The following is a 27,081-nucleotide window of genomic DNA, read 5'->3' on the forward strand; positions in this document are numbered from 1 at the left end:
TCAATATCAAGGGCCAGTTTTTCTCCGAGCTTGGTTTTTTAGCAAACGGTTTTTAAGCAATCTGGTTTATTAGCAAACTGGCTTCTCAGAAATTCAAACGGGGCATTGGCACAAAGTGAACGTTTGCCCGACTGCGCTTACGTTTGACACGGAAACAGGAAATTAGACACAAAAAAATAGAAGGATTTTGGACAAAAGCAAAGTGTTTACCAAAATTACCAAAATAACAGCTTCTTTTTTTCCCATTTCCCATATTTGTACTTTTCGAATTCGTTTTGAGTCTTTTTATTTATACCCCCCCCCTTTATGATGAAAAAAGAAAATGAAAACTTTAATCTTAAAATTGGGTCAAAATTACTACAACACGGGGCTGATATTCAGACAAAAGAAAAACAAGGAAAAGTACCCTTTTGAAGCTAATTTAGATGAAATTGCTTCGGTTCGGCCTGCACCATATTGATAGCCAGCTTTTCACAGTATTATCGATCCAATGTTGCAAAAAAAAGGACTCGACTTTTCCTTTAGGGATGTATAATCAAAAAAACCATTCGTTTTTTATAAGGTTTCAATTGCTGATTGTCTAATTTCCCTGGATCCATTCGGCCTAACATGTTTGGTTTGCGTAGCGTTAACGAAATTAACAGGCTGTAAAAATTTATCAATCTAAGATTTTTTGAGATATGTAACTTTTTTTTATAAGTAATTGAATTGATGAGACATTCTGAGGCCAAATTGTGCACTGGATACGCGCACAATTTTGTGTCTGTATGCTCCTGGAGTCAAGTGACAAGTCTTTAAAGATGTTAAAATTTAATCGGAACGATCAAAGAAAATGAAAGAACAAAAAAAGAACAAAGGGAGTATCTTTGTTGACGAATCCGCTTACATTTCCCAAAAAGCACATTTTGCCCTAAACTGTGCACTGAATAGGCGCATAAATTTGTGTCGGAATAATTTTGTACGTTTCAAAGTTCTACACTTTGATATTGTCCCAAATGTATAGTTTTTCAATTATTATTTTATCAAAAATTATTTGATATGAAATAGGGGACAGTCTGAGCATTCAGGGCTTTGCCCTGATATACGAGCAATCTTGTTTGATTTAATGATTCATTACGAGGCCAAATTGTGCTTTTTGGACCACTCCCTTTGTTATTTCTTTGTTCTTTCATTTTCCATTTTCGTCCTGGATGTCTGAGACTAGTCTTTAAACAAGTTAAAAATTTGTCGGAACGATCAAAGAAAATGAAAGAACAAAAGAAGAACAAAGGGAGTGCTCTTGTGGCCCAAAACTTGCAATGAATAGGCGCATAATTTTGTGTTTGTATTTTCCCGGAATCCAAAGACAAGTCTCTAAACTTGTTAAATTTTTGTTGGATTGATCAAAGAAAATGAAAGAACAAAAGATGAACAAAGGGATCTGTCCAAAAAGCACAATTTGGCCTCGTAATGAATTATTAAATCAAACGAGACTATTCGTATATCAGGGCAAAGCCCAGAATGCTCCAACTGTCCCTTAATTATTTCATATCGAATAAATTTTGGGAAAATAAAATATTGAAAACCTATACATTTGGGACAATGTCAAAGTGTAAAAAGTAATACGGCCAATTAGCTAGCCTCAATTCACTTTGGAATGATTTTATTGTGCCGCATAATTAGCCAGGCATAAATAAATTGCGTTACGCTCTCAGCATTATGCATAAATTCTTCAAAGCGCGCATAATTTAGTCCCGAACATGGTAATTTTGGCAATTTTCGAACCCCAGAACTTAGCAAAAATAAACGGAGGTAAAATACCTTTTTTCATTTGAACTACGGACGTCACTATCTTTAATGGAGTCTAAGCAAGTTGTTGAAATATCTTTTTTCGATCGGCAAAAATTGACTGAATAAAACTAACAAAATTAACACGCTGCCAAAATTTATCAATCAAAGGTTTTTTGAGGTATGTAATTTTTTTTATAATTATTTAATTTGATGAGACATTACGAGGCCAAATTGTGCACTGGATGTGCGCACAGTTTTGTTTCTGTATGTTCCTGAATTCCAAAGACATATCTTAAAACATGATAAAATTTATCGGAACAATCAAAGAAAATAAAAGAACAAAAGAAAAACAAAGGGAAAGTCCTTGTTGCGGAATCTGCTTATATTTCCCAAAAAGCACAATTTTTCCCAAACTGTGCACTGGATAGGCGCATATTTTTGTGTCTGTATCTCCCTAGATTCCAGAGACAAGTTTTTAAAAAACTTGAAATTTTGTCGGAACGATCAAAGAAATTAAAAGAACAAAAGAAGAACAAATGGAAAATCCTTGTTGCGGAATCCGCTTACATTTCCCAAAAAGCACAATTTTCCCAAACTGTGCACTGGATAGGCGCATTTTTTTGTGTCTGTATCTCCCTAGATTCCAGAGACAAAATTTTAAAAAGTTGAAATTTTGTCGGATCGATCAAAGAAAATGAAAGAACAAAAGAAAAAAAAGTGAGTGTCCTTGTTGCGAAATCTGCTTAGGTTTCCCAAAAAGCACAGTTTGGCCCAAAAACGTGCACTGGATAGGCGCACAGTTTTGAGTCTGTATGTTCCCCGATTTAGGAGGCAAGTCTTTAAACCTGTTACCTGTTAAAATTTTCTCGGAACAATCAACGAAAATGAAAGAACAAAAGAAGAACAAAGGGAGTTGTCTAAAAAGCACAATTTGGCCTCGTAATGAATCATTAAATCAAACAAGACTGCTCGTAAATCAGGGCAAAGCCCTGAATGCTCCGACTGTCGCTTAGTTAATTCATATCAAAAAAAAATTTTGGAAAATAAAATATTGAAAACCTACACATTTGGGACAATGTCAAAGTGTAAAACGTTGAGTCGTACGAAATTAATACGAACAATTGGTTAGCCTCAATTCAATTTGGAACGATTTTATTGTTACGGATAATTCGTAACGCATAAATAATTCGCGTTACGCTCTCAGCATTATGAATAAACATTCAAAGCGCGCATAACTTAGTCCCGAACATGGCAAATTTGTCAATTTTCAAACCCCCAGAACTTTGCAAAAAACAATTGGAGGTGAAATATCGTTTTACATTTGAACTCAGGAAGTCGCTATTGTCAATAGCTATCTTCAAAAGTTGTTGAAATTTATTATTTGAACAGACAAAAATTGACTGAATAAAACAAAACCACGCTGAGCATAAATGTTCCGTTTTTTTTTCAAAAGTCCGAACAAAAATTTTAAATTGAATAAAAAAATTGGTCAAAGGAAATTGTAAATAAATTCAGGGCCAGTAATTGAGGAATTTTTGGATTAACATTGGACAGGTAAAAAGAAGAAACCAAGCCTTTACGTATTGGTTATGCAATTTCTTAAAGAAATACTAACTAATAAATTATGTGTTTTTACGACACGCAAATGTCAAATGAAATCCGGTGCAGATATGAAGCACGTTTTGGTTTGAGTTCCTATCTATAAAACAAACAAAAATTTTTCGGCCACGTTTTAATTTATGGCCTTCTTATTTCCCGGCTCCATTCGGCTTAATATTTTGTTATGCATAGATTTAACAAAAGTAACGCCGGCGATGCGTAAATCTATCATTCAAAAGCTTTTCGAGGTATCTAAAAAAATGTTTCATATATATCCAAATTGATGAGATCATTATATCAAAAAGTTTCAATTTCAATTTTGAAATTGCTTGAGGCAAATTTATAAAAATTCGAGGGCAGTTTGCTAGGGATTTTTGAATTACCATTGGAGGATAAAGAGTAGATTACAAGCATTTATGAATTATTTCTGCATATTTGTTTATGAAATACTAACTGAAAAATAATTTGTTTTAACATCACAAAGTGTCAAATTCAATCCGAAGCAGATATAAAGTTTAAATTCCTATCTTTGAATCGTAGCTTGGGCTTGAATTTGACAATGTGGGATGTCAAAACAAATTTTTGAAATCAATTGGTTCAAGTAAATGTACTTAGAGAGACTTTGATAGCTCTTTTTTAGTAAATTTATTTTAACCAACTGATTCCAAAATATTTCCAGGAGCTAATTTCAGAGATCAGAGCTATCAAAAGCACGTTTTTTTCTAGAAGCCAACCAACGCTAATTGAAAGGGGGTGATATTAAGCATAAAATAGATTTTTCTCTAAACCTTTTTGAAAAGGGTCGGCAGTCGGATGCAAAAACCGTTTTGGCAAAAATTGAAAAACATTGTTTTTTGGAAGCTCCCGTCAAAAAAAAAAAAATCAAATGACACTGTGGAAACCCTTATGCTCAGCTAGTCTTCAGTGATAATTCAGTTTGTTGGCTGAGTTGATTGCAGACACTAGAAAAAGATGTTCAGTCGCTGGTGAGGCTGCCGGCGCCGATGCCGTACCCGTAGCCCCGCACTCCGAAATTCTTCCGGTGGCACTGCTGACAGTAGATGTCCCCCTCGTGGTCATTCATGCCTCCTATCTCCAGTTTCTTGGAACAAGTCTCTGAAAGCAAACACCGACATGTTATTTTTTATTTGTATTGATGTAGCGTCCACAAGCCTATTTCTGGCTTTTTTCTATCCTTTTCTTGGGCTAAATTAGTAAATTGACAAATTTTCTTTGATTATTTGATGCACTCAAGATGAATAAATAAATATAATTTTCTCATCGACCAATAATTTCACTACTCATTTTAAAATATGCATATATTGCAATTTCAGCAAGACCTGTAGTGCCCCGCTAACTCAATTTTTGAGAGAAAAAACGAAGGAAGTTCAGCCTAGGTTTCCATTTCCTTGTTAATAGTTCATGCAGATATTTTCTAACAGTTTGTTCATGTTTGCTAGGCGCATGGGTTGCTTGCACTCAACCAGGGACTTCAGGTTTTTATTTCACTGCCAGATTTGAACTCATGACTTATTGCTCCGAAGTTGTACAATTATTGTTCACGTGCTAGTATCGACGTAATTTCGAACCATTCGACGTTTTTACCATTCGACGAATAATTTAGTCATTATAACCCTCATTATGAACCTAATATGATTCGAACGACAGTAGAAAAAATATAAAAAATAAAGAAAATAAAGAAAATTAAAGAAAACAAATTTTCTTTAATTTTCTTAAAACTACAACTCGATTGAAAGATTTCTTTCTCTCCTATTTACTCATTATAATGAGGGTTATAATGAGTAAATCGACGTAATTTTCTTTATTTTTTTTATTTTTTCTACTGTCGTTCGAATCATATTAGGTTCATAATGAGGGTTATAATGAGTAAATTACTGAAAAAAAATTCCAACTTGGTTTACAAACTGGAACCTGATCTAAACTACATTTTATTATTGGATAAATTAGATATTTTACCACTGTAAAATATTTAATATTAACCAATCATAATCCATCTAACTAACAACCCACTTATTTGTAAGTGCTGAAATTACTTGTAATTTCAGCACCAGAGAGATTTGAATTTAACTTAGAAATTAGTTGTCTCTCCAAGAGAACTTCAGCTGCCGCAATAAGCCAGTATACTCTAGATCTATTGAGCCTAGCAGAGACTAGTTAAACACCCTGAGACTAGTAGATATAAGAGTAAGATTAGGATCGGTATTAGACTAAGAAGTTGCACGAATCTATCTGGCCAAAAATAAGATAGCGTGACGAGCAGACGGTGTACCCTATCCGAAATTACTCTATGAGTTACACCTCGAACCTAACTCAAAAGGCGGCTGTCATGACACAAACTGCCGGTCTTGATGTCTTCTAAAACCACTTCATAAAAGTTATTTCAATGTCTTTTGAGTTTTAGTAAGTAAATTTTTTAGTTTTTTTTTCAGTACAGCATGAAAAAACAAGCATAAGACGATACAATCTCACCTCATTGGAAAACTAAAAATTGAAAAAAATTTTCAATCTCATTCAAAACAAGTAAGACTAAAAATCTGTTTACCGAGTGTTGTTGAACTGCAAGACCTAGTTAATACAGTTAAAAACCTTGAAAATTAAATTATTTTTGGGCAAACTGATTTATTGTTTCAATTCATTAGACTAGGTTTTTAGCCAGCCATTTTTTTGTTCCGACTTATTGAAAAATTGGAAGGAACTTTTCATTTGGGTGTGTTGTAGTTTTTTTTCTTGCAAAATCCAGTACCAAAATTAGTGATTGGAATGGGTCAAGTTATATATCAAATTGAAACTCTTTCAATTGTTATTCAAACTGTGTTAAAGCGTTTCAAAAAACGTTGCCAGTGTTGAGAAAAACCGGTTTGAAGTGTTCGATTTTTTGTTTAACTTCGAGTGAGCGAGCAGGCTTATAACCGTTTGTTTTATTAGCTTAAAAACTTACAATTGCCTAATTCAATGGCACCAGCACTACGCTCACCAGCACTACACAATCAACAACCCCCTCTCTTCCGCCTCCTCCTCCCGGTTTTTCAACAACGTTTTTTCTACACACCCTCCTAATATTAATTTCCCCATTCTTACTCACCCTTTCCCCCCCCCCCCATTTACCCCCCCCCCCCCCCCACCCCCCCCATCATATAGCCACATGTATTTGCAACCCAACTCTTTTGTGGGACCGTAAAATTGGGGATGGAGGGTTAAAATTGTTGGAGGGGTGTATATGAGGTGTTGGTGTGCCAAAAAACTGGTGTATAAGGCGAGAAAAATAGGAGAGAAAGAAATCTTTCAATCGAGTTGTAGTTTTAAGAAAATTAAAGAAAATTTGTTTTTTTTCTAAGCTCATGATTCCAATAAACATAGAAAAAAATACTTATTTTTATGGGCAACCGATAGCACTTGTTTTGTACTTGGTGACCGGTAACCATTTGAGATAATTGTTTTTTTTTTCTTAAACAAAGATAAAAAAAAAATTGTTACCCGATACGTTAAAGAGTGATTTTCTATTTGGTACTTTTTTCTTCATTTTTCATGTTTGAAAATCCTATTTTCGGATCATTTGGTATTTCGAAACAAGTTATCGAAAAAAAAACTCAATAAACAAAATTTTTTAAAGGTGTGAGAGCGATCTCGAAGAAATTTCAATACTTTGTATTTGAACAACTCGTACCGTCACACTGTATTGTTTTAAGAGTATATAAGAAAGGTTTTCGTATTTTTTTTTGTAAAACACCAAGCGGTTGCAAAGCTTTTTAGTTTGCGCTACATTACACTTGAATTCCACACTGGTCTAATATTTGATTCATTTTAAATGAATACAAGACTGCTCGTATCAGGGCGAAGCTCTGAATGTTCCGACTGCCTTTTAAGGTTTATGGAGCAGTAATAACATTAAAAAATTCAATGAAATAAAAACAAAATGAAAAAAAAAATTTTTTTTTCTAAAATTTGAAATTTTTAAATGAAAATCATCCCCCCATACGCCATATAAAGTACACAAGGATAGATTTCGCTCCTTGTAACAAACCAATTATGGCAAATAATCTTCTTTTAACCAATTTGGAACTATCATGCGTTAATTGATCGCGCGTTAATTGATCGCGCGTTAATTGTCCCAAGTTGGCCAAAAGGGCAATCTTTAAACCCCCGTAACTTTACGAAAAATGATCACAGGTGAAATATCTTTTCAAATTTGAGCTTAGGATAACAATACTTTTCGAATGATATTGACAGAAAAATTCTGTCAAAAATGGCTATTTAAAACGTAGAAATTTGTCTGAAGAAAAAAAAACCCACCCCGAGCACAAATATTCCGTTACTTTCGTATCGAAAGTCGGAACAATAACACAGCTAGGCACGTAATGCATTGTCTTTGCAATCATTCGAAAAGTTTTTCGTAGCGTGTTTTTTAAATAACAAGTTTTGAAAAAAGTGATGATCTCTCATTAAATCTTTTCCCACCCCTGGAGCTGCAATTGTTCAACTTGAAAAACACAGAATATTGATCCGTAAATGTTTGGTAAAACAAGACACTGAAAATTGAAGTTTTTCTGTTATCTGCAATTGAATGATCACAAATGGTTTCTGAACTAATTGATCCCAAACGATTTCTGATCCGAGCCCGTTTCCGAGAAATTACTTTTAATTTTTTCTTGGCGGAGTGTATAGAACAAAAAAAAAACATCTCGGCTCTTATCATCAGCTCTACTATCGGTTTTAATCAATTGAGCACTCTGATTTTTGAATCAAAATTACTTCGCTCTTCGACTAAAACAAAAGTTGGCATATATTTGGACGCTACAGTGTATCCGCCTACTTTATATAACTCGACTTCGTCGTCTTTATCTTACCATTTTTGAGTTACTAACTCTAGACTGTATGCAACTGCCTCTAAATTTTGCTTCGATTTATTAAGATTTTGCCTTCTCTTGATTTATAAAAATGTTGCCTTCTCTCAACCTTGTGCTCTCAATTCTGGAATCCACATTCATCAACATCATTTTGAAAAAAAAACGGAACTTGAAAAATTGATTAGATAGCATGTAGCAGGTTATAGGTGATAATGTACAGTTTAAACTCCAAAAACCAATATTTGAAATTTTGAGACCATAAAAAGCGCTTGTGCTCGACTAATAAAGTCAACATTTTTCATATGTTTAAAATGAAAAACACCGACCATAAACGAAACATTAAAAAAATGTTCATATTTTGGTCTATCTGCCATTTGTAATTTGGGCCGCATTTTCAATTTCAATTATTTGCCAGTTAGCTGGTAACTCTGGTTTCGGCGGATTTTTCTGATGAGTTGAAATAAATTGTTTTCCTGTTTTAGACCTACATATTGACGGAGTTCGACCTATTCCTTGGTTCCTCTAGACTTACACTTCGGCTATTATTGACCCTTTTTTCAACTATGCTTCACAAAGATTTTGACTGTAATCAATCTATAATTTGACTGTCTTGGATCATTTTTTTGACTTTTAAAACAAGAACTGGGTATTTTTTTGTCGCTGCTCGCCGATATTGGGCTTGTTTTGACTGTGAAATGATTTGAGTAAAAAGAAATTCAAACTGCAGTTTAGGTTTTTCAGAGGATGTCTGAGCAGAAAACTTTTTAAAGCATCACTATAATGCAAACTGCTTGAAGCAAAAATAATTATAGTACTAAATCCAATTAATTTAAGCATCAGTACTGCAGTATAAATTGTTTGAACCGAAAAAAATTTTTGCATCATTTTTTTTTTATTTTTGCAAAGGATTTTTTTTTATAAAGTTTGCAAAAGAAGCATTAAACATAAATTTGATATTTGTGGAAGTTTCTCTGCAGTTAAGTTATTTTTACTACGCTCCTAAACTCAAAATGTTGAAGGAATCTCCCTGAAAATTATAACCCTCGCAAGCGACTCAAATCAGACAACATTCGACTTGTTTTCACGTGTTTTGACTTTTTTGATCTAATTTGGGTTTGTTCCGTCTGTGCTTAAAGAATGTTTCGACTTTCTAGAACAAAAAAAAGCCTGTGCTGAAGTAAAAATGGCTTTTTGACAGTGGATTTTCTTTCAAATGAGTTCAGCTTCTCGATTTCGAAAGCTGATTCATAAATCGAGTAACTGGATCTGGGAACCATATTGATTTGTAATTGCCCACTATTTTCCCTTACTATCAGTCATATAATTGTTTTCTCGTTAAACGAAGACCAACAGTAAAACCAGGACACAGGTCGATATCCGCGACCTATTTTCACTTTCTTAAAGCTGCGTCGATGTTCATTCCGTGAACAAAAATTTAGAATTTGGACAGCTTTTCACAGTCGCTGACAAACTCTGAAAATCTCAATTTTTGGTCAAGATTGTCTGAAAGAGAGTCTCGATGGTCTGTTCATGAAGTCGCAACACTGTGACGATTTACGTGCCTTGAAAAAAAAAGATATTTTGTAGCATTTATAGTTTGCAACTGCAAAATCTACATTAAAAATATCCTTTATCTCCAGTCAATAATATTCCACTTACTGCACTTGAGGCATTCTTTGTGCCAGGATCTGTCCTGGAACTTGACTTCCTCGTTAAAGTAGACACTCTTCCCACACTGGACGCAAGAGGGCGACGGCACTGGCTTGAACGGCATCTCTTTTCAAGTGAGTGTCGAGAACTAAACAGAACAACTGCTGAAGATGTGTTAGCGTGTAAACGTTCAGTAGCGAATTTAGGGGGTGACGCTTCCCTCTTCAGGGATTCCACCCTCTGCCGTCCCAAAGGGTCAGCCCATTTATACTACTTCGAGATATCGATTTGTGGTGACGGACCCTATAAGCTTTCCAAACAGTAACTAAAAACGCAGTTTTTGGCATGTTTTTCAAATGTTTGCCTGCGGCGCAGAAAGTTTGGCAAAAACAGGCACGAAAATTTTTTGAAATTCCGCCCCCCCCCCCCCCCCGGAAAAAATCTCAGATCCGCCTCTGAAAGCGTTAAAGAAACCTTTTACCGAGTGATGGGTTATTGATTGCAGTTTAACGACTCGCTCAAAAAACATGCAAACCAGTTTTTTAGGTTTTAAAATAATCTAATTGGTTCAAGCTTCGACTCTCAAAGCAGAAATGACTATCTGAAAAGTCAATTGTCAAATCATAACAATTTTGATACCTTGTTAGAGCTTTCGAAGTAAAGCGGGCAACAAAAAAGGTAGACGAAATATTTAGGAACACATTTGCTACATTTCCCCACCGGAGCTTCATGGATAATAATTGATTATAATGGAAAATTGTTGTCTAAAATGTTGTCATTATAATTCAATATTGTTGCAAATTTAGACCACAAATTCGATTACATTGTCATTATAATCGATTATTTTTGTTAAAAAACACAATCCATTGAAATTTATTATAATGGATTATAATTCATTTAAAATCCATTATAATTGATTATAACAGATCATGATTTTTACATTTTTTTTGCAAAATCATTGGCAAAACTTGAAACATTTCTGCGTTATTCACGGGCTTCTTTCAATCTAAATCTACTCAAATCGAACCCGACTCACTTTGCCTTCACCCCATCCCTCTCACACCGCGTGTGTGTAGGGTAAACTGGGGAAGGTGGTTATTAAAATTTGGTATTAAAAGAGGTGATGGAGCTTACGTTCGTTATAGAAAAAAAACTTAAATAATTAAAATCTTAAATGAAAATAAAAAATTTAAGATATGTAATTTCTAGCAACAGGAAATGAGATGACTTTGAAAAAAAATCGGAAAATTAATATATACTTCTCAAAAAAAAAAACATTTTAACCGATTATAATATTTCTTGATGGATTACATTGATTTAAAAAATTTTATGATTATTATCCGTTTTTAATGGATTGTAATCGATTGTAATCGATAATAATGGATTATCTTGATTAAAAATACGAGAATTATAATTTCTTTTTGACGGATTGTAATCGGTTACTTTTGTAAATTAATAGATGCTCTCTATAAAATGACAATATAATCGATTATTATCCTTCATTGAACTCCAATGCGCGTTAAATTTTCGACAGTGATTGAAGTTTCGTTTTAATTTTTGACTAGCCCACATCAGAGACTCAAATTGGAAACCGGCCTAGTTGCCTGCGTGCCGCTTAGAATGCGGCTACTAGCGCAGTAGAACTGAGTTTTTCTTGTCACATTTGCATCTGAAACTTAAACTGATGCATTCCAATTGCACATGCTAGATTGCACACAGATGCAAGTCGCTACATCCCCCCCCCGCCAAAGCAGATATGTTTCGACCAAATTTGACCAATCACGCGCATTAGCTACATGATCATTAATCTTAAAGTTCAACATCCAAAAATGGTGAAATCATTATCTTTGAAAATTGATTTATAACTAGCAACACTTTTTTTATTGATTGCGTTTCAAATAAAATCTCAAGCAAAAAATTTTTTACTTAATTTTTAGACAAAAAGTGATAAGGCTCACAATTTAGAGTGTCTGAAAAAGAAGTTTTACTGACCTTACTAAGCAGCAGTTTTGAATTTTAAGTTAGTTGTAACATTGAATATACCAGCAAAATTAAATTGACAATGCACACAAACGCAGCAAGCAGCATGGAACATGTCCGCTTAAAAACTAAGTCCAAAAATAATGAAAAAAGTTCGTCATAATGGAAACTTCAGGGAAGTTAAAGTACAATTGTACAATTGTGCAAGTGAAGGATGAATCTAAAAATCAATCCAAATCCGCTTTCATAAGTTAAATTCCGCTCAAAGAGAAAAGAATAGTTTTCTAGACGTGGTTTGATTATCAACCATTTTGTACCACATATTTCTAAGACTGCGCGCATCGGCTTTTAATAAGGTTTTCAAAAACCTTGTGTTGTTTTTGAGAAAAAAGAAAACGTTTTAATCTTTTTTAAAAACATTCTTTTTTTACTATATTTTAAGTATTGCAATAAACTTTTTAATAAGCTTGCTTCAAATTAATTACTGAGCCAGATTAGTTTCCCACGTGTTGATAACTCGCGAATCATTTAAAGAGGCAGTTTTCCTAACCCATAACATACAATGGTTTTGAATAGGAAATCTCGTCCAACCGAACTCGATTGTTGCAAAAAGCGCCACTTAACGTAAAATTGAATTAAATAATAGGGTAGCGGATACTTCACTGAGCTATTTATGAGAAGAATGTTTGCTTAATATTGAATTATTTCCCTTCTTCAAAAGTCGGAACAAGAGGACCACGCTGTCTCAAAACTTTCAGCTTTGCAGAAACAAAATTCTCAAGTATTGTTCAGACTATTTTTAGAAAATGATTGAATATTTGTGCTCGTGGTTGTTCTTTCTCTCCAGACAAATGTTGACTTTTTAAATAGCAAATTATGGAAATTTTTAAAATCTCATTCGAGGGGTTTTGTTATCTTGAGCTCAATTTTAAAAAAGATATCCCACCTGTGATCAATTTTTGTGATTAATTGGAGACCATTAGCACGCGATGTAATACGTTCTTATAGCTGTGCTACTTGGAGCAAAATCCATCATTTTATACTTTAAATGGAATGTGGGGTGATGATTTTCATAAAAAAATATCAAATTTTAAAAAATTTCATTTCATTACTGCGCCATAGACCTTAAGAGGCAGTCGGAACATTCAGGGCTTCAGAACATTTTATGATGAAAAATCATAATTCTCATCAAAAGCAAAGCTCGCAACAAGATTGATTTGCCAAAACCCTAATTTTTCTCTGCTTTCTAGAATTGAGTACTCTCGAAAAAAAAAATCCACTGTAAGCCGATATAATTGATTATAATTCAATAATTTTGGCACGGATACTGATTATTTTTGTCAAGATAATTCATAATAATCGATACTATAGAAAAAACTGGCAAATTACTATAGAAAAAACTGATGCTTAAATTTCCTCTACGTTCCTGTAATTTGAAATTTTGCTTTGTTTTTTAAGGTTTCATAAATCTCATCGACTGTTGAATTTCAGCTCCAGATGTGATTGTAATCAGACCGACTGTCTCAGGCAGATGCCCTGAATGCCTTTTTGAAAATTTGAAGTAGTTTTTGAAGAAAAAAATTTTCTTATAAATCCTACTTTTCTTACCAGATTAAAAACAAAGTGATATACAAAGTGCTGATTTAAATTGACTGGACACAACAAAATTTGAACCTTTAAACGCCTTTTTCTCAAACAGTTAGGATGAGGCAAAAGTGAAGAGAACAAAAAATCCCCAGAAATAATTTTTTTCCCGAAACTTTTTGCAAAAACGTTACACCAAAAAACGCGTCTTTTTGGATTTTCTGAAACTCTTTAATAAGTTGATGCAAAATTTAGATCACAAGAAGCCTCTTAATCAGCCCAACAAATCCTGACTTTGTAGCTAGCAATGTTTGACAAATTTTTTTTATATCATTGAAAACGTATTGTTGCCCTGAGCTCAAATTCAAAAAAATTTTCACCTGTGATAATTTTTTTTCAGTTATGGGGGTTTAAAGATAGCCAATTTGACCAATTTGCTGCAGTTAACGCAAATGTTTTGTGTTAATAACGCGTTCCAAATGAAATTGAGGCAAGCTATTTGGTCTATTTAAGACTTTGCTATATGCGAAATATTTCAGCAAATTGTACTTAACATAGCGTGTAGGGGATTTTACTTTGTACTTAACATAGCGTGTAGGGGATGATTTTCAAGAAACAATTTTATTCGATTTATTTTTTGGAAATTTCATCCAATTTATTAAAGCGAACAATCAAATCCATAGACTTTAAATTGCAGTCGGAACATTCAGGGCTTCGCTCTGATAAGAGCAGTGTTGTTCATAATTATTTTCAAAAATGAACATGTTTTACAAAATCACTCATGGCTCAAACTTAAAGCGGCTGAATAAAAAGTTTAAAATAATTTAAAAATTCAGATAAAATTTTCTGGATTTACACACATGATACGCGCTTTAAATCCACGTTTGTGCAACACACAAACTAAAAAGAAGTAATTTGCACACGTCGTCAAACTGTTTTTAGTTCCGTATTTGCAGTATTTCCTGTAGAGTTATGTCTGCTTAAAATAGGAGAATAGTATTGGACGGAAATTATCTGAATTTTGTGAAAACGGAGGTTGAAAACGTCAATTCTCGGAAAGAAATGCAAACACCATCCAAGATTCACAATTACGCCGAACTGTGCCACTTTTGTTGAAAAAAGGGACAGTTCAGTACAAATACAGGTTCTTGCTACTGATGAAAAAACACCGAAATGTACGGTACCGTAGACAGTTCAGTAGAAATACAGGTTCTTCTTACTGATGAAAAAACACCACCGAAGAAGTATCGTAGCGTAAAGGACAGTTCAGTACAAATCCAGGTTCTTGTTACTGATGAAAAAACACCACCGAAGGAGTATCGTAGCGTAAAGGACAGTTCAGTGCAAATACAGGTTCTTGTTACTGATGAAAAAACACCACCGAAGAAGTACCGTAGCGTAAAGGACAGTTCAGTACAAATACAGGTTCTTGTTACTGATGAAAAAACACCACCGAAGAAGTATCGTAGCGTAAAGCACAGTTCAGTACAAATACAGGTTCTTGTTACTGATGAAAAAACACCACCGAAGATGTATCGTACCGTAAAGGACAGTTCAGTACAAATACAGGTTCTTGTTACTGATGAAAAAACACCACCGAAGATGTATCGTACCGTAAAGGACAGTTCAGTACAAATACAGGTTCTTGTTACTGATAAAAAACACCACCGAAGAAGTACCGTAGCGTAAAGGACAGTTCAGTACAAATACAGGTTCTTGTTACTGATGAAAAACACCACCGAAGAAGTATCGTAGCGTAAGGCACAGTTCAGTACAAATACAGGTTCTTGTTACTGATAAAAAAACACCACCGAAGAAGTATCGTAGCGTAAAGGACAGTTCAGTACAAATACAGGTTCTTGTTACTGATGAAAAACCACCACCGAAGAAGTATCGTAGCATAAAGCACAGTTCAGTACAAATACAGGTTCTTGTTATTGATGAAAAAACACCACCGAAGAAGTATCGTAGCGTAAAGGACAGTTCAGTACAAATACATGTTCTTGTTACTGATGAAAAAACACCACCGAAGAAGTTCCGTAGCGTAAAGGACAGTTCAGTACAAATCCAGGTTCTTGTTACTGATGAAAAAACACCACCGAAGAAGTATCGTAGCGTAAAGGACAGTTCAGTACAAATACAGGTTCTTGTTACTGATGAAAAAACACCACCGAAGAAGTATCGTAGCGTAAAGCACAGTTCAGTACAAACACAGGTTCTTGTTACTGATGAAAAAACACCACCGAAGAAGTATCGTAGCGTAAAGGACAGTTCAGTACAAATACAGGTTCTTGTTACTGATGAAAAAACACCACCGAAGAAGTATCGTAGCGTAAAGGACAGTTCAGTACAAATACAGGTTCTTGTTACTGATGAAAAAACACCACCGAAGAAGTAGCGTAGCGTAAAGGACAGTTCAGTACAAATACAGGTTCTTGTTCCTGATGAAAAAACACCACCGAAGAAGTATCGTAGCGTAAAGGACAGTTCAGTACAAAAACAAGTTCTTGTTACTGATGAAAAACACCACCGAAGGAGTATCGTAGCGTAAAGGACAGTTCAGTACAAATACAGGTTCTTGTTACTGATGAAAAAACACCACCGAAGAAGTATCGTAGCGTAAAGGACAGTTCAGTACAAATACAGGTTCTTGTTACTGATGAAAAAACACCACCGAAGAAGTAGCGTAGCGTAAAGGACAGTTCAGTACAAATACAGGTTCTTGTTACTGATGAAAAAACACCACCGAAGAAGTATCGTAGCGTAAAGGACAGTTCAGTACAAATACAGGTTCTTGTTACTGATGAAAAACACCACCGAAGAAGTATCGTAGCGTAAAGGACAGTTCAGTACAAATACAGGTTCTTGTTACTGATGAAAAACACCACCGAAGAAGTATCGTAGCGTAAAGGACAGTTCAGTACAAATACAGGTTCTTGTTACTGATGAAAAAACACCACTGAAGAAGTAGCTTAGCGTAAAGGACAGTTCAGTACAAATACAGGTTCTTGTTACTGATGAAAAAACACCACCGAAGAAGTATCGTAGCGTAAAGCACAGTTCAGTACAAATACAGGTTCTTGTTACTGATGAAAAAACACCACCGAAGAAGTATCGTAGCGTAAAGGACAGTTCAGTACAAATACAGGTTCTTGTTACTGATGAAAAACACCACCGAAGAGTATCGTAGCGTAAAGGACAGTTCAGTACAAACACAGGTTCTTGTTACTGATGAAAAAACACCACCGCAGAAGTATCGTAGCGTAAAGGACAGTTCAGTACAAATACAGGTTCTTGTTACTGATGAAAAAACACCACCGAAGAAGTATCGTAGCGTAAAGCACAGTTCAGTACAAATACAGGTTCTTGTTACTGATGAAAAAACACCACCGAAGAAGTAGCTTAGCGTAAAGGACAGTTCAGTAGAAATACAGGTTCTTCTTACTGATGAAAAAACACCACCGAAGAAGTATCGTAGCGTAAAGGACAGTTCAGTACAAATACAGGTTCGTGTTACTGTTGAAAAACACCACCGAAGAAGTATCGTAGAGTAAAGGACAGTTCAGTACAAATACAGGTTGTTGTTACTGATGAAAAAACACCACCGAAGAAATATCGTAGCGTAAAGGACAGTTCAGTACAAATACAGGTTCTTGTTACTGATGAAAAAACACCACCGAAGAAGTATCGTAGCGTAAAGGACAGTTCAGTACAAATACAGGTTCTTGTTACTGATGAAAAAACACCACCGAAGAAGTATCGTAGCGTAAAGGACAGTTCAGTACAAACACAGGTTCTTGTTACTGATGAAAAAACACCACCGAAGAAGTATCGTAGCGTAAAGGACAGTTCAGTACAAATACAGGTTCTTGTTACTGATGAAAAAACACCACCGGAGAAGTATCTTAGCGTAAAGCACAGTTCAGTACAAATACAGGTTCTTGTTACTGATGAAAAAACACCACCGAAGAAGTAGCGTAGCGTAAAGGACAGTTCAGTACAAATACAGGTTCTTGTTACTGATGAAAAAACACCACCGAAGAAGTATCGTAGCGTAAAGGACAGTTCAGTACAAACACAGGTTCTTGTTACTGATGAAAAAACACCACCGAAGAAGTATCGTAGCGTAAAGGACAGTTCAGTACAAATACAGGTTCTTGTTACTGATGAAAAAACACCACCGAAGAAGTATCTTAGCGTAAAGCACAGTTCAGTACAAATACAGGTTCTTCTTACTGATGAAAAAACACCACCGAAGAAGTATCGTAGCGTAAAGGACAGTTCAGTACAAATACAGGTTCTTGTTACTGTTGAAAAACACCACCGAAGAAGTATCGTAGAGTAAAGGACAGTTCAGTACAAATACAGGTTCTTGTTACTGATAAAAAAACACCACCGAAGAAATATCGTAGCTTAAAGGACAGTTCAGTACAAATACAGGTTCTTGTTACTGATGAAAAACACCATCGAAGAAGTATCGTAGCGTAAAGCACAGTTCAGTACAAATACAGGTTCTTGTTACTGATGAAAAAACACCACCGAAGAAGTATCGTAGCGTAAAGCACAGTTCAGTATAAATACAGGTTCTTGTTACTGATGAAAAAACACCACCGAAGAAGTAGCGTAGCGTAAAGGACAGTTCAGTACAAATACAGGTTCTTGTTACTGATAAAAAAACACCACCGAAGAAGTAGCGTAGCGTAAAGGACAGTTCAGTACAAATACAGGTTCTTGTTACCGATGAAAAAACACCACCGAAGAAGTATCGTAGCGTAAAAGACAGTTCAGTACAAATACAGGTTCTTGTTACTGTTGAAAAACACCACCGAAGAAGTATCGTAGCGTAAAGGACAGTTCAGTACAAATACAGGTTCTTGTTACTGATGAAAAACAACACCGAAGGAGTATCGTAGCGTAAAGGACAGTTCAGTACAAATATAGGTTCTTGTTACTGATGAAAAACACCACCTAAGAAGTATCGTAGCGTAAAGGACAGTTCAGTACAAATACAGGTTCTTGTTACTGATGAAAAACACCACCGAAGAAGTATCGTAGCGTAAAGGACAGTTCAGTACAAATACAGGTTCTTGTTACTGATAAAAAAACACCACCGAAGAAGTAGCGTAGCGTAAAGGACAGTTCAGTACAAATACAGGTTCTTGTTACTGATGAAAAAACACCACCGAAGAAGTATCGTAGCGTAAAAGACAGTTCAGTACAAATACAGGTTCTTGTTACTGTTGAAAAACACCACCGAAGAAGTATCGTAGCGTAAAGGACAGTTCAGTACAAATACAGGTTCTTGTTACTGATGAAAAACAACACCGAAGGAGTATCGTAGCGTAAAGGACAGTTCAGTACAAATATAGGTTCTTGTTACTGATGAAAAACACCACCTAAGAAGTATCGTAGCGTAAAGGACAGTTCAGTACAAATACAGGTTCTTGTTACTGATGAAAAACACCACCGAAGAAGTATCGTAGCGTAAAGGACAGTTCAGTACAAGTACAGGTTCTTGTTACTGATGAAAAAACACCACCGAAGAAGTAGCGTAGCGTAAAGGACAGTTCAGTACAAATACAGGTTCTTGTTACTGATGAAAAAACACCACCGAAGAAATATCGTAGCGTAAAGGACAGTTCAGTACAAATACAGGTTCTTGTTACTGATGAAAAACACCACCGAAGAAGTATCGTAGCGTAAAGCACAGTTCAGTACAAATACAGGTTCTTGTTACTTATGAAAAAACACCACCGAAGAAGTAGCGTAGCGTAAAGGACAGTTCAGTACAAATACAGGTTCTTGTTACTGATGAAAAAACACCACCGAAGAAGTATCGTAGCGTAAAGGACAGTTCAGTACAAATACAGATTCTTGTTACTGATGAAAAAACACCACCGATGAAGTATCGTAGCGTAAAGGACAGTTCAGTACAAATACAGGTTCTTGTTACTGATGAAAAACACCACCGAAGAAGTATCGTAGCGTAAAGGACAGTTCAGTACAAATACAGGTTCTTGTTACTGATGAAAAAACACCACCGAAGAAGTATCGTAGCGTAAAGGACAGTTCAGTACAAATACAGGTTCTTGTTACTGATGAAAAAACACCACCGAAGAAATATCGTAGCGTAAAGGACAGTTCAGTACAAATACAGGTTCTTGTTACTGATGAAAAAACACCACCGAAGAAGTATCGTAGCGTAAAGGACAGTTCAGTACAAATACAGGTTCTTGTTACTGATGAAAAAACATCACCGAAGAAGTATCGTAGCGTAAAGGACAGTTCAGTACAAATACAGGTTCTTGTTACTGATGAAAAAACACCACCGAAGAAGTAGCGTAGCGTAACGGACAGTTCAGTACAAATACAGGTTCTTGTTACTGATGAAAAAACACCACCGAAGAAGTAGCGTAGCGTAAAGGACAGTTCAGTACAAATACAGGTTCTTGTTACTGATGAAAAAACACCACCGAAGAAGTATCGTAGCGTAAAGGACAGTTCAGTACAAATACAGATTCTTGTTACTGATGAAAAAACACCACCGATGAAGTATCGTAGCGTAAAGGACAGTTCAGTACAAATACAGGTTCTTGTTACTGATGAAAAACACCACCGAAGAAGTATCGTAGCGTAAAGGACAGTTCAGTACAAATACAGGTTCTTGTTAATGATGAAAAAACACCACCGAAGAAGTATCGTAGCGTAAAGGACAGTTCAGTACAAATACAGGTTCTTGTTACTGATGAAAAAACACCACCGAAGAAGTATCGTAGCGTAAAGGACAGTTCAGTACAAATACAGGTTCTTGTTACTGATGAAAAAACACCACCGAAGAAGTATCGTAGCGTAAAGGACAGTTCAGTACAAATACAGGTTCTTGTTACTGATGAAAAAACACCACCGAAGAAGTATCGTAGCGTAAAGGACAGTTCAGTACAAATACAGGTTCTTGTTACTGATGAAAAAACACCACCGAAGAAGTAGCGTAGCGTAACGGACAGTTCAGTACAAATACAGGTTCTTGTTACTGATGAAAAAACACCACCGAAGAAGTAGCGTAGCGTAAAGGACAGTTCAGTACAAATACAGGTTCTTGTTACTGATGAAAAAACACCACCGAAGAAGTATCGTAGCGTAAAGGACAGTTCAGTACAAATACAGGTTCTTGTTACTGATGAAAAACACCACCGAAGAAGTATCGTAGCGTAAAGGACAGTTCAGTACAAATACAGGTTCTTGTTACTGATGAAAAAACACCACCGAAGAAGTATCGTAGCGTAAAGGACAGTTCAGTACAAATACAGGTTCTTGTTACTGATGAAAAACACCACCGAAGAAGTATCGTAGCGTAAAGGACAGTTCAGTACAAATACAGGTTCTTTTTACTGATGAAAAAACACCACCGAAGAAGGAGCGTAGCGTAAAGGACAGTTCAGTACAAATACAGGTTCTTGTTACTGATGAAAAAACACCACCGAAGAAGTATCGTAGCGTAAAGGACAGTTCAGTACAAATACAGGTTCTTGTTACTGATGAAAAAACACCACCGAAGAAGTAGCGTAGCGTAAAGGACAGTTCAGTACAAATACAGGTTCTTGTTACTGATGAAAAAACACCACCGAAGAAGTAGCGTAGCGTAAAGGACAGTTCAGTACGAATACAGGTTCTTGTTACTGATGAAAAACACCACCGAAGAAGTATCCTAGCGTAAAGCACAGTTCAGTACAAATACAGGTTCTTGTTACTGATGAAAAAACACCACCGAAGAAGTAGCGTAGCGTAAAGGACAGTTCAGTACAAATACAGGTTCTTGTTACTGATGAAAAAACACCACCGAAGAAGTAGCGTAGCGTAAAGGACAGTTCAGTACAAATACAGGTTCTTGTTACTGATGAAAAAACACCACCGAAGAAGTATCGTATCGTAAAGGACAGTTCAGTACAAACACAGGTTCTTGTTACTGATGAAAAACACCACCGAAGAAGTAACGTAGCGTAAAGAACAGTTCAGTACAAATACAGGTTCTTGTTACTGATGAAAAAACACCACCGAAGAAGTATCGTAGCGTAAAGGACAGTTCAGTACAAATACAGGTTCTTGTTACTGATGAAAAACACCACCGAAGAAGTATCGTAGCGTAAAGGACAGTTCAGTACAAATACAGGTTCTTGTTACTGATGAAAAAACACTACCGAAGAAGTATCGTAGCGTAAAGCACAGTTCAGTACAAATACAGGTTCTTGTTACTGATGAAAAAACACCACCGAAGAAGTATCGTAGCGTAAAGCACAGTTCAGTATAAATACAGGTTCTTGTTACTGATGAAAAAACACCACCGAAGAAGTAGCGTAGCGTAAAGGACAGTTCAGTACAAATACAGGTTCTTGTTACTGATGAAAAAACACCACCGAAGAAGTATCGTAGCGTAAAGGACAGTTCAGTACAAATACAGGTTCTTGTTACTGATGAAAAAACACCATCGAAGAAGTAGCGTAGCGTAAAGGACAGTTCAGTACAAATACAGGTTCTTGTTACTGATGAAAAAACACCACCGAAGAAGTAGCGTAGCGTAAAGGACAGTTCAGTACAAATACAGGCTCTTGTTACTGATGAAAAAACACCACCGAAGAAGTAGCCTAGCGTAAAGGACAGTTCAGTACAAATACAGGTTCTTGTTCCTGATAAAAAAACACCACCGAAGAAGTAGCGTAGCGTAAAGGACAGTTCAGTACAAATACAGGTTCTTGTTACTGATGAAAAAACACCACCGAAGAAGTATCGTAGCGTAAAGGACAGTTCAGTACAAATACAGTTTCTTGTTACTGATGAAAAACACCACCGAAGAAGTATCGTAGCGTAAAGCACAGTTCAGTACAAATACAGGTTCTTGTTACTGATGAAAAAACACCACCGAAGAAGTAGCGTAGCGTAAAAGACAGTTCAGTACAAATACAGGTTCTTGTTACTGATGAAAAAACACCACCGAAGAAGTAGCGTAGCATAAAGGATAGTTCAGTACAAATACAGGTTCTTGTTACTGATGAAAAAACACCACCGAAGAATTATCGTAGCGTAAAGGACAGTTCAGTACAAATACAGGTTCTTGTTACTGATGAAAAACACCACCGAAGAAGTATCGTAGCGTAAAGCACAGTTCAGTATAAATACAGGTTCTTGTTACTGATGAAAAAACACCACCGAAGAAGTAGCGTAGCGTAAAGGACAGTTCAGTACAAATACAGGTTCTTGTTACTGATGAAAAAACACCACCGAAGAAGTAGCGTAGCGTAAAGGACAGTTCAGTACAAATACAGGTTCTTGTTACTGATGAAAAAACACCGCCGAAGAATTAGCGTAGCGTAAAGGACAGTTCAGTACAAATACAGGTTCTTGTTACTGATGAAAAAACACCACCGAAGAAGTATCGTAGCGTAAAGGACAGTTCAGTACAAATACAGGTTCTTGTTACTGATGAAAAACACCACCGAAGAATTATCGTAGCGTAAAGGACAGTTCAGTACAAATACAGGTTCTTGTTACTGATGAAAAACACCACCGAAGAAGTATCGTAGCGTAAAGCACAGTTCAGTATAAATACAGGTTCTTGTTACTGATGAAAAAACACCACCGAAGAAGTAGCGTAGCGTAAAGGACAGTTCAGTACAAATACAGGTTCTTGTTACTGATGAAAAAACACCACCGAAGAAGTATCGTAGCGTAAAGGACAGTTCAGTACAAATACAGGTTCTTGTTACTGATGAAAAAACACCACCGAAGAATTATCGTAGCGTAAAGGACAGTTCAGTACAAATACAGGTTCTTGTTACTGATGAAAAACACCACCGAAGAAGTATCGTAGCGTAAAGCACAGTTCAGTATAAATACAGGTTCTTGTTACTGATGAAAAAACACCACCGAAGAAGTAGCGTAGCGTAAAGGACAGTTCAGTACAAATACAGGTTCTTGTTACTGATGAAAAAACACCACCGAAGAAGTAGCGTAGCGTAAAGGACAGTTCAGTACAAATACAGGTTCTTGTTACTGATGAAAAAACACCGCCGAAGAATTAGCGTAGCGTAAAGGACAGTTCAGTACAAATACAGGTTCTTGTTACTGATGAAAAAACACCACCGAAGAAGTATCGTAGCGTAAAGCACAGTTCAGTACAAATACAGGTTCTTGTTACTGATGAAAAACACCACCGAAGAAGTATCGTAGCGTAAAGGACAGTTCAATACAAATACAGGTTCTTGTTACTGATGAAAAAACACCACCGAAGAAGTGCCGTACCGTAAACGACAATATCGGACGCTTCAACGCCGAACTTTTTTCCTTGTTGTCCCGAGCAACGCTGAGGAGGCATATATAGGATCCAAACCATATGGATGTGCACATTGTCACGCAGAAAAAGAAAATTGTAGAAAAAAATGTAATAAAAGGCTTCAAATAATTAAGTTTTGCCAACGTCTGAAGTATGTCAGTCTTTCCTCAAGAAAGCACTGGATAATCAAGGATGAATGCATTGTGGTTGTGGAACAGAAGACAAACATAACTTTTGGCACAAAAAAAATAGAACAGTACAACTCAATTGTCAAAAATATCCAAAGAAAAAGATGCCCTCGATAACTTGACGGCCAATTTCATAATTGAGTACTAGAGGTTATGAACATTGCTGTTGACTTAAACACGAACATCCAACTTCCTGTGATGTATGACGACCTTTCTAGTGTACTTCAACAAATGAACCCCAATTAGGTACATGTATGCCTGTTAATCAAGCATTGTACGGGTCCGTCCTTACAGATGGAAATCAAGGATGTCGTCAAAATGCGAGCGGTTAGATCTAATGGAAAGACCTGATGCTTAACTGCTTTTTTATTCCTGTATCGTGATTTTTTGTTTTTTTTGTAAGGTTTCACAACTCTGATCGCCCCTTAACTTTGAGCATCACTGGAACTTCACTTGCCAGATAAAAAAAAACTGGGGTACTTTTCTGCATTTTGGTATTCGGACCAATTAATTTGTTTCATTTCAATTTGGAAAAAATTCTCAGCAGGAACGATATGCGACGCCCTGCAGTTGAATAGAACTATAAAGCGTATTGGTTATTATCCAAAAATTTATCAAAGCCCTTATTTTCAAACTCCCATTAACTTCAAATAAAATTGCACCTTAATCCATATCGATTAGTTTTTGGAAAAAAAACATCGAAAAACAATCAATTTTGGACAATATTAAAGATCAAGTGTGAAAATTCAAGTTAGGAATACTAATACAACCGATTAGCTTAGCTAGCCTGATTTCAACTTGGAACGATTTTGTTGTACAGATATTTCGTCACGCATAAATCGTTCGCGTTACGCTTTCAGCATTATGAATGAACTCTTCAAAGCGCGCATAATTTAGTCCAGAGCATGGCCAAATTGGCAATTTTCAAACTCCCAGAGTTTTGCAAAAAACGATTGCAGATAAAATATCTTTTTCTATTTGATTTCAAGGAGTCGATATCTTTAATGGGGTAAAAAATTATTTGTTAAAAACTATTATTTCGATCGCCGAAAATCGACTAAATAAAAAACCACCCCATGCATAAATATTCCGTTTTCTTCGAAAATCGGAACATTAAAACTTGGAAATTGAAACATCTCTTTAACTTTGACCTTATGGCATCAATGTATGCTTTGAAAACATCCATCAACAAGCTGTTGTGAAGAGTCATAAATTCTCTGACGAAAAAAAAAACACCAAGAGCTTAGGTACCACATATTTTTTTGGAAAGTTGGAAGAGTTTAACGAAGAAATTGCTCTGATAAAAACTTTAGATCAAAAAAGTTGGTAAATAACCCAGCAAAAGAGATTGGGCTACAAGAAATTAAAAGAAAAATTAAAAACTTCCTTCCTAATATTTTCCCTTTGCTTAACTAAAAGTCTTCAGAAGGCTGAGAAATTTTTCACCTCTTTCAATTTAAATTATCGTTGTGATCAAGTGCGGATTTAGGGGGGGGGGGGGGGAGGGGGGACGGACGCTTCTCCCTCGGGGATTCGACCCCCTGCCTATAGTGCTTTAGGAGAGCTCGGAAAATCAATTTGGTTGACCTAAAAAAAAGGTCGTCAAAAATTTTCGAACATTTTTTGAAAATCCGCCCCCTCGAGAAAATCCTAGATCCGCCCCTGGTTGCGATTATGTAGTTTTCGAGAAAAAATATCAAAATGGGATATTACAAAACGCAGTTGAAATTAACAACATAAAGTTCAGTTAATACTCACAACGTCAAACTTCCAAAAGAGTCTTAAGCAATTTAAGAAAGAAGTAAATTTTGAAATGGAAAACGATTTAGATGACTAACGGTTTAAAAGAGGTAAGTTTAAGTAAAAACGTGGTAAACGCATTCAATGAGCGAGTGGGTTATATATGCGCGGAACAAAAAGGTTTTTATTCATTCACATTCTTGTTTCTTGTGTCTAAGGAAAAGGCAAAAATAACAAAAAAGACAAGAAAGGAAGTTGCAACGGTTTTGCCTATGGTGTGTACAATGAACGAAATTCTAGAGTACGTAAAGAATTTTTGCTAAAAGGCAAATGTATACGCTATACTCTACTTACTTGTAGAGAACGGAAATGTTACTCGGAGCGTTTTTTTTTGTTTTTCAGTCGAATTATGGTTGTAGTTTTGCCGAGTGATTCTTGACAATTTAGTGCGAAAAGTGCGTCAATTAAGAGGAGACAATCACTGAATGTGCTGATTATAGGGAGAGTTGAATGATCTCTATAATACAATGATGATTTAAATCATCTGAACAAAAAGAGCCCAAACTTGGAAATTCAAACGCAGTGATCTGAAACTCGCTAACAAAAATTCGCTGAAGTAATTTCATAACCCAAAAAAACGGAAGACGGGCCTCTCGCACTGAAATTTCAGAAATGATAAACGATTATATTGGATTTTTACTGTCAGTCTCTATAAAATAACAAAAATACCCGATAATAATCAATGAAAAATGGATTATAATGATACTATTTTCAAGCAATAAAATCCAAATATAATCGATTATAATCGATAATTTTCAACTTATTTTCAAAAAATTTTATCTAAAGAAAAATAATCAATTTAACCGATTTTAAAGCATTATAATCCATTTGTTAAAATCTTTCGGTGTAATGTTTTCATTTTTTCATAATAACCCGCTCTCAGTATAAAGAGAAAATTTTTCCGAAAATCTCTTTAAATCTCGTATAATCTCTTATAATTCTTATAATCTCTTAAAATCTACTATAATAGATTATAATCCTTTTTTCTGTCAAAACCTCTAAAAGTGAGATGTCATGTCCCTTTTTGGTTCACCTGAACATAAAGTTTTACCACCAAACAAAAGTTTTATAGAGATCCCTTCATATTAGTTGAAAGAATCCCGTGGTAGTTGAAAGAATCACTCTTCTATATAAATCATGAAACTAAAGCAGGATGCTGATATTTTGGTGTTCAAAAATTTTTTAAACGTGCATAATGAAACAATTATAATCAAGAAGAAATAAAAAAACGTTATAAATTTGAATTGATTTGAAAACTGTTAAAACAATTTATTCATTTTTCAGATAAACCAACGTCTACGAAAAGCATAAAATATAAGCA

At 35.5% G+C, this 27,081-nt stretch overlaps 1 protein-coding gene across 2 annotated transcripts; it reads right to left on the reverse strand.

Annotated features, from left to right (window-relative positions):
- Positions 1-4,236: 4,236 nt before the first annotated feature.
- On the reverse strand, positions 4,237-25,974 carry LOC134854471 (muscle LIM protein 1-like). Of its 2 annotated transcripts, none has more exons than XM_063870729.1 (3): positions 25,719-25,974; positions 9,894-10,032; positions 4,237-4,485 (listed from the first exon to the last, which is right to left on the reverse strand). In XM_063870729.1, exons 2-3 carry the CDS (start codon positions 10,006-10,008, stop codon positions 4,346-4,348), a joined length of 255 nt encoding a protein of 84 aa, XP_063726799.1. In that variant the 5' UTR covers positions 10,009-10,032; positions 25,719-25,974; the 3' UTR covers positions 4,237-4,345. The 2 variants fall into 2 exon arrangements, with proteins under 2 accessions (XP_063726799.1, XP_063726800.1); XM_063870730.1 differs by lacking the exon at positions 25,719-25,974 and adding an exon at positions 11,877-12,008.
- Positions 25,975-27,081: the final 1,107 nt, after the last annotated feature.

Source organism: Symsagittifera roscoffensis, chromosome 9 (genome assembly GCF_963678635.1).
Source record: "Symsagittifera roscoffensis chromosome 9, txSymRosc1.1, whole genome shotgun sequence".
In the NCBI taxonomy this organism is placed as follows: Eukaryota; Metazoa; Xenacoelomorpha; order Acoela; family Convolutidae; genus Symsagittifera; species Symsagittifera roscoffensis.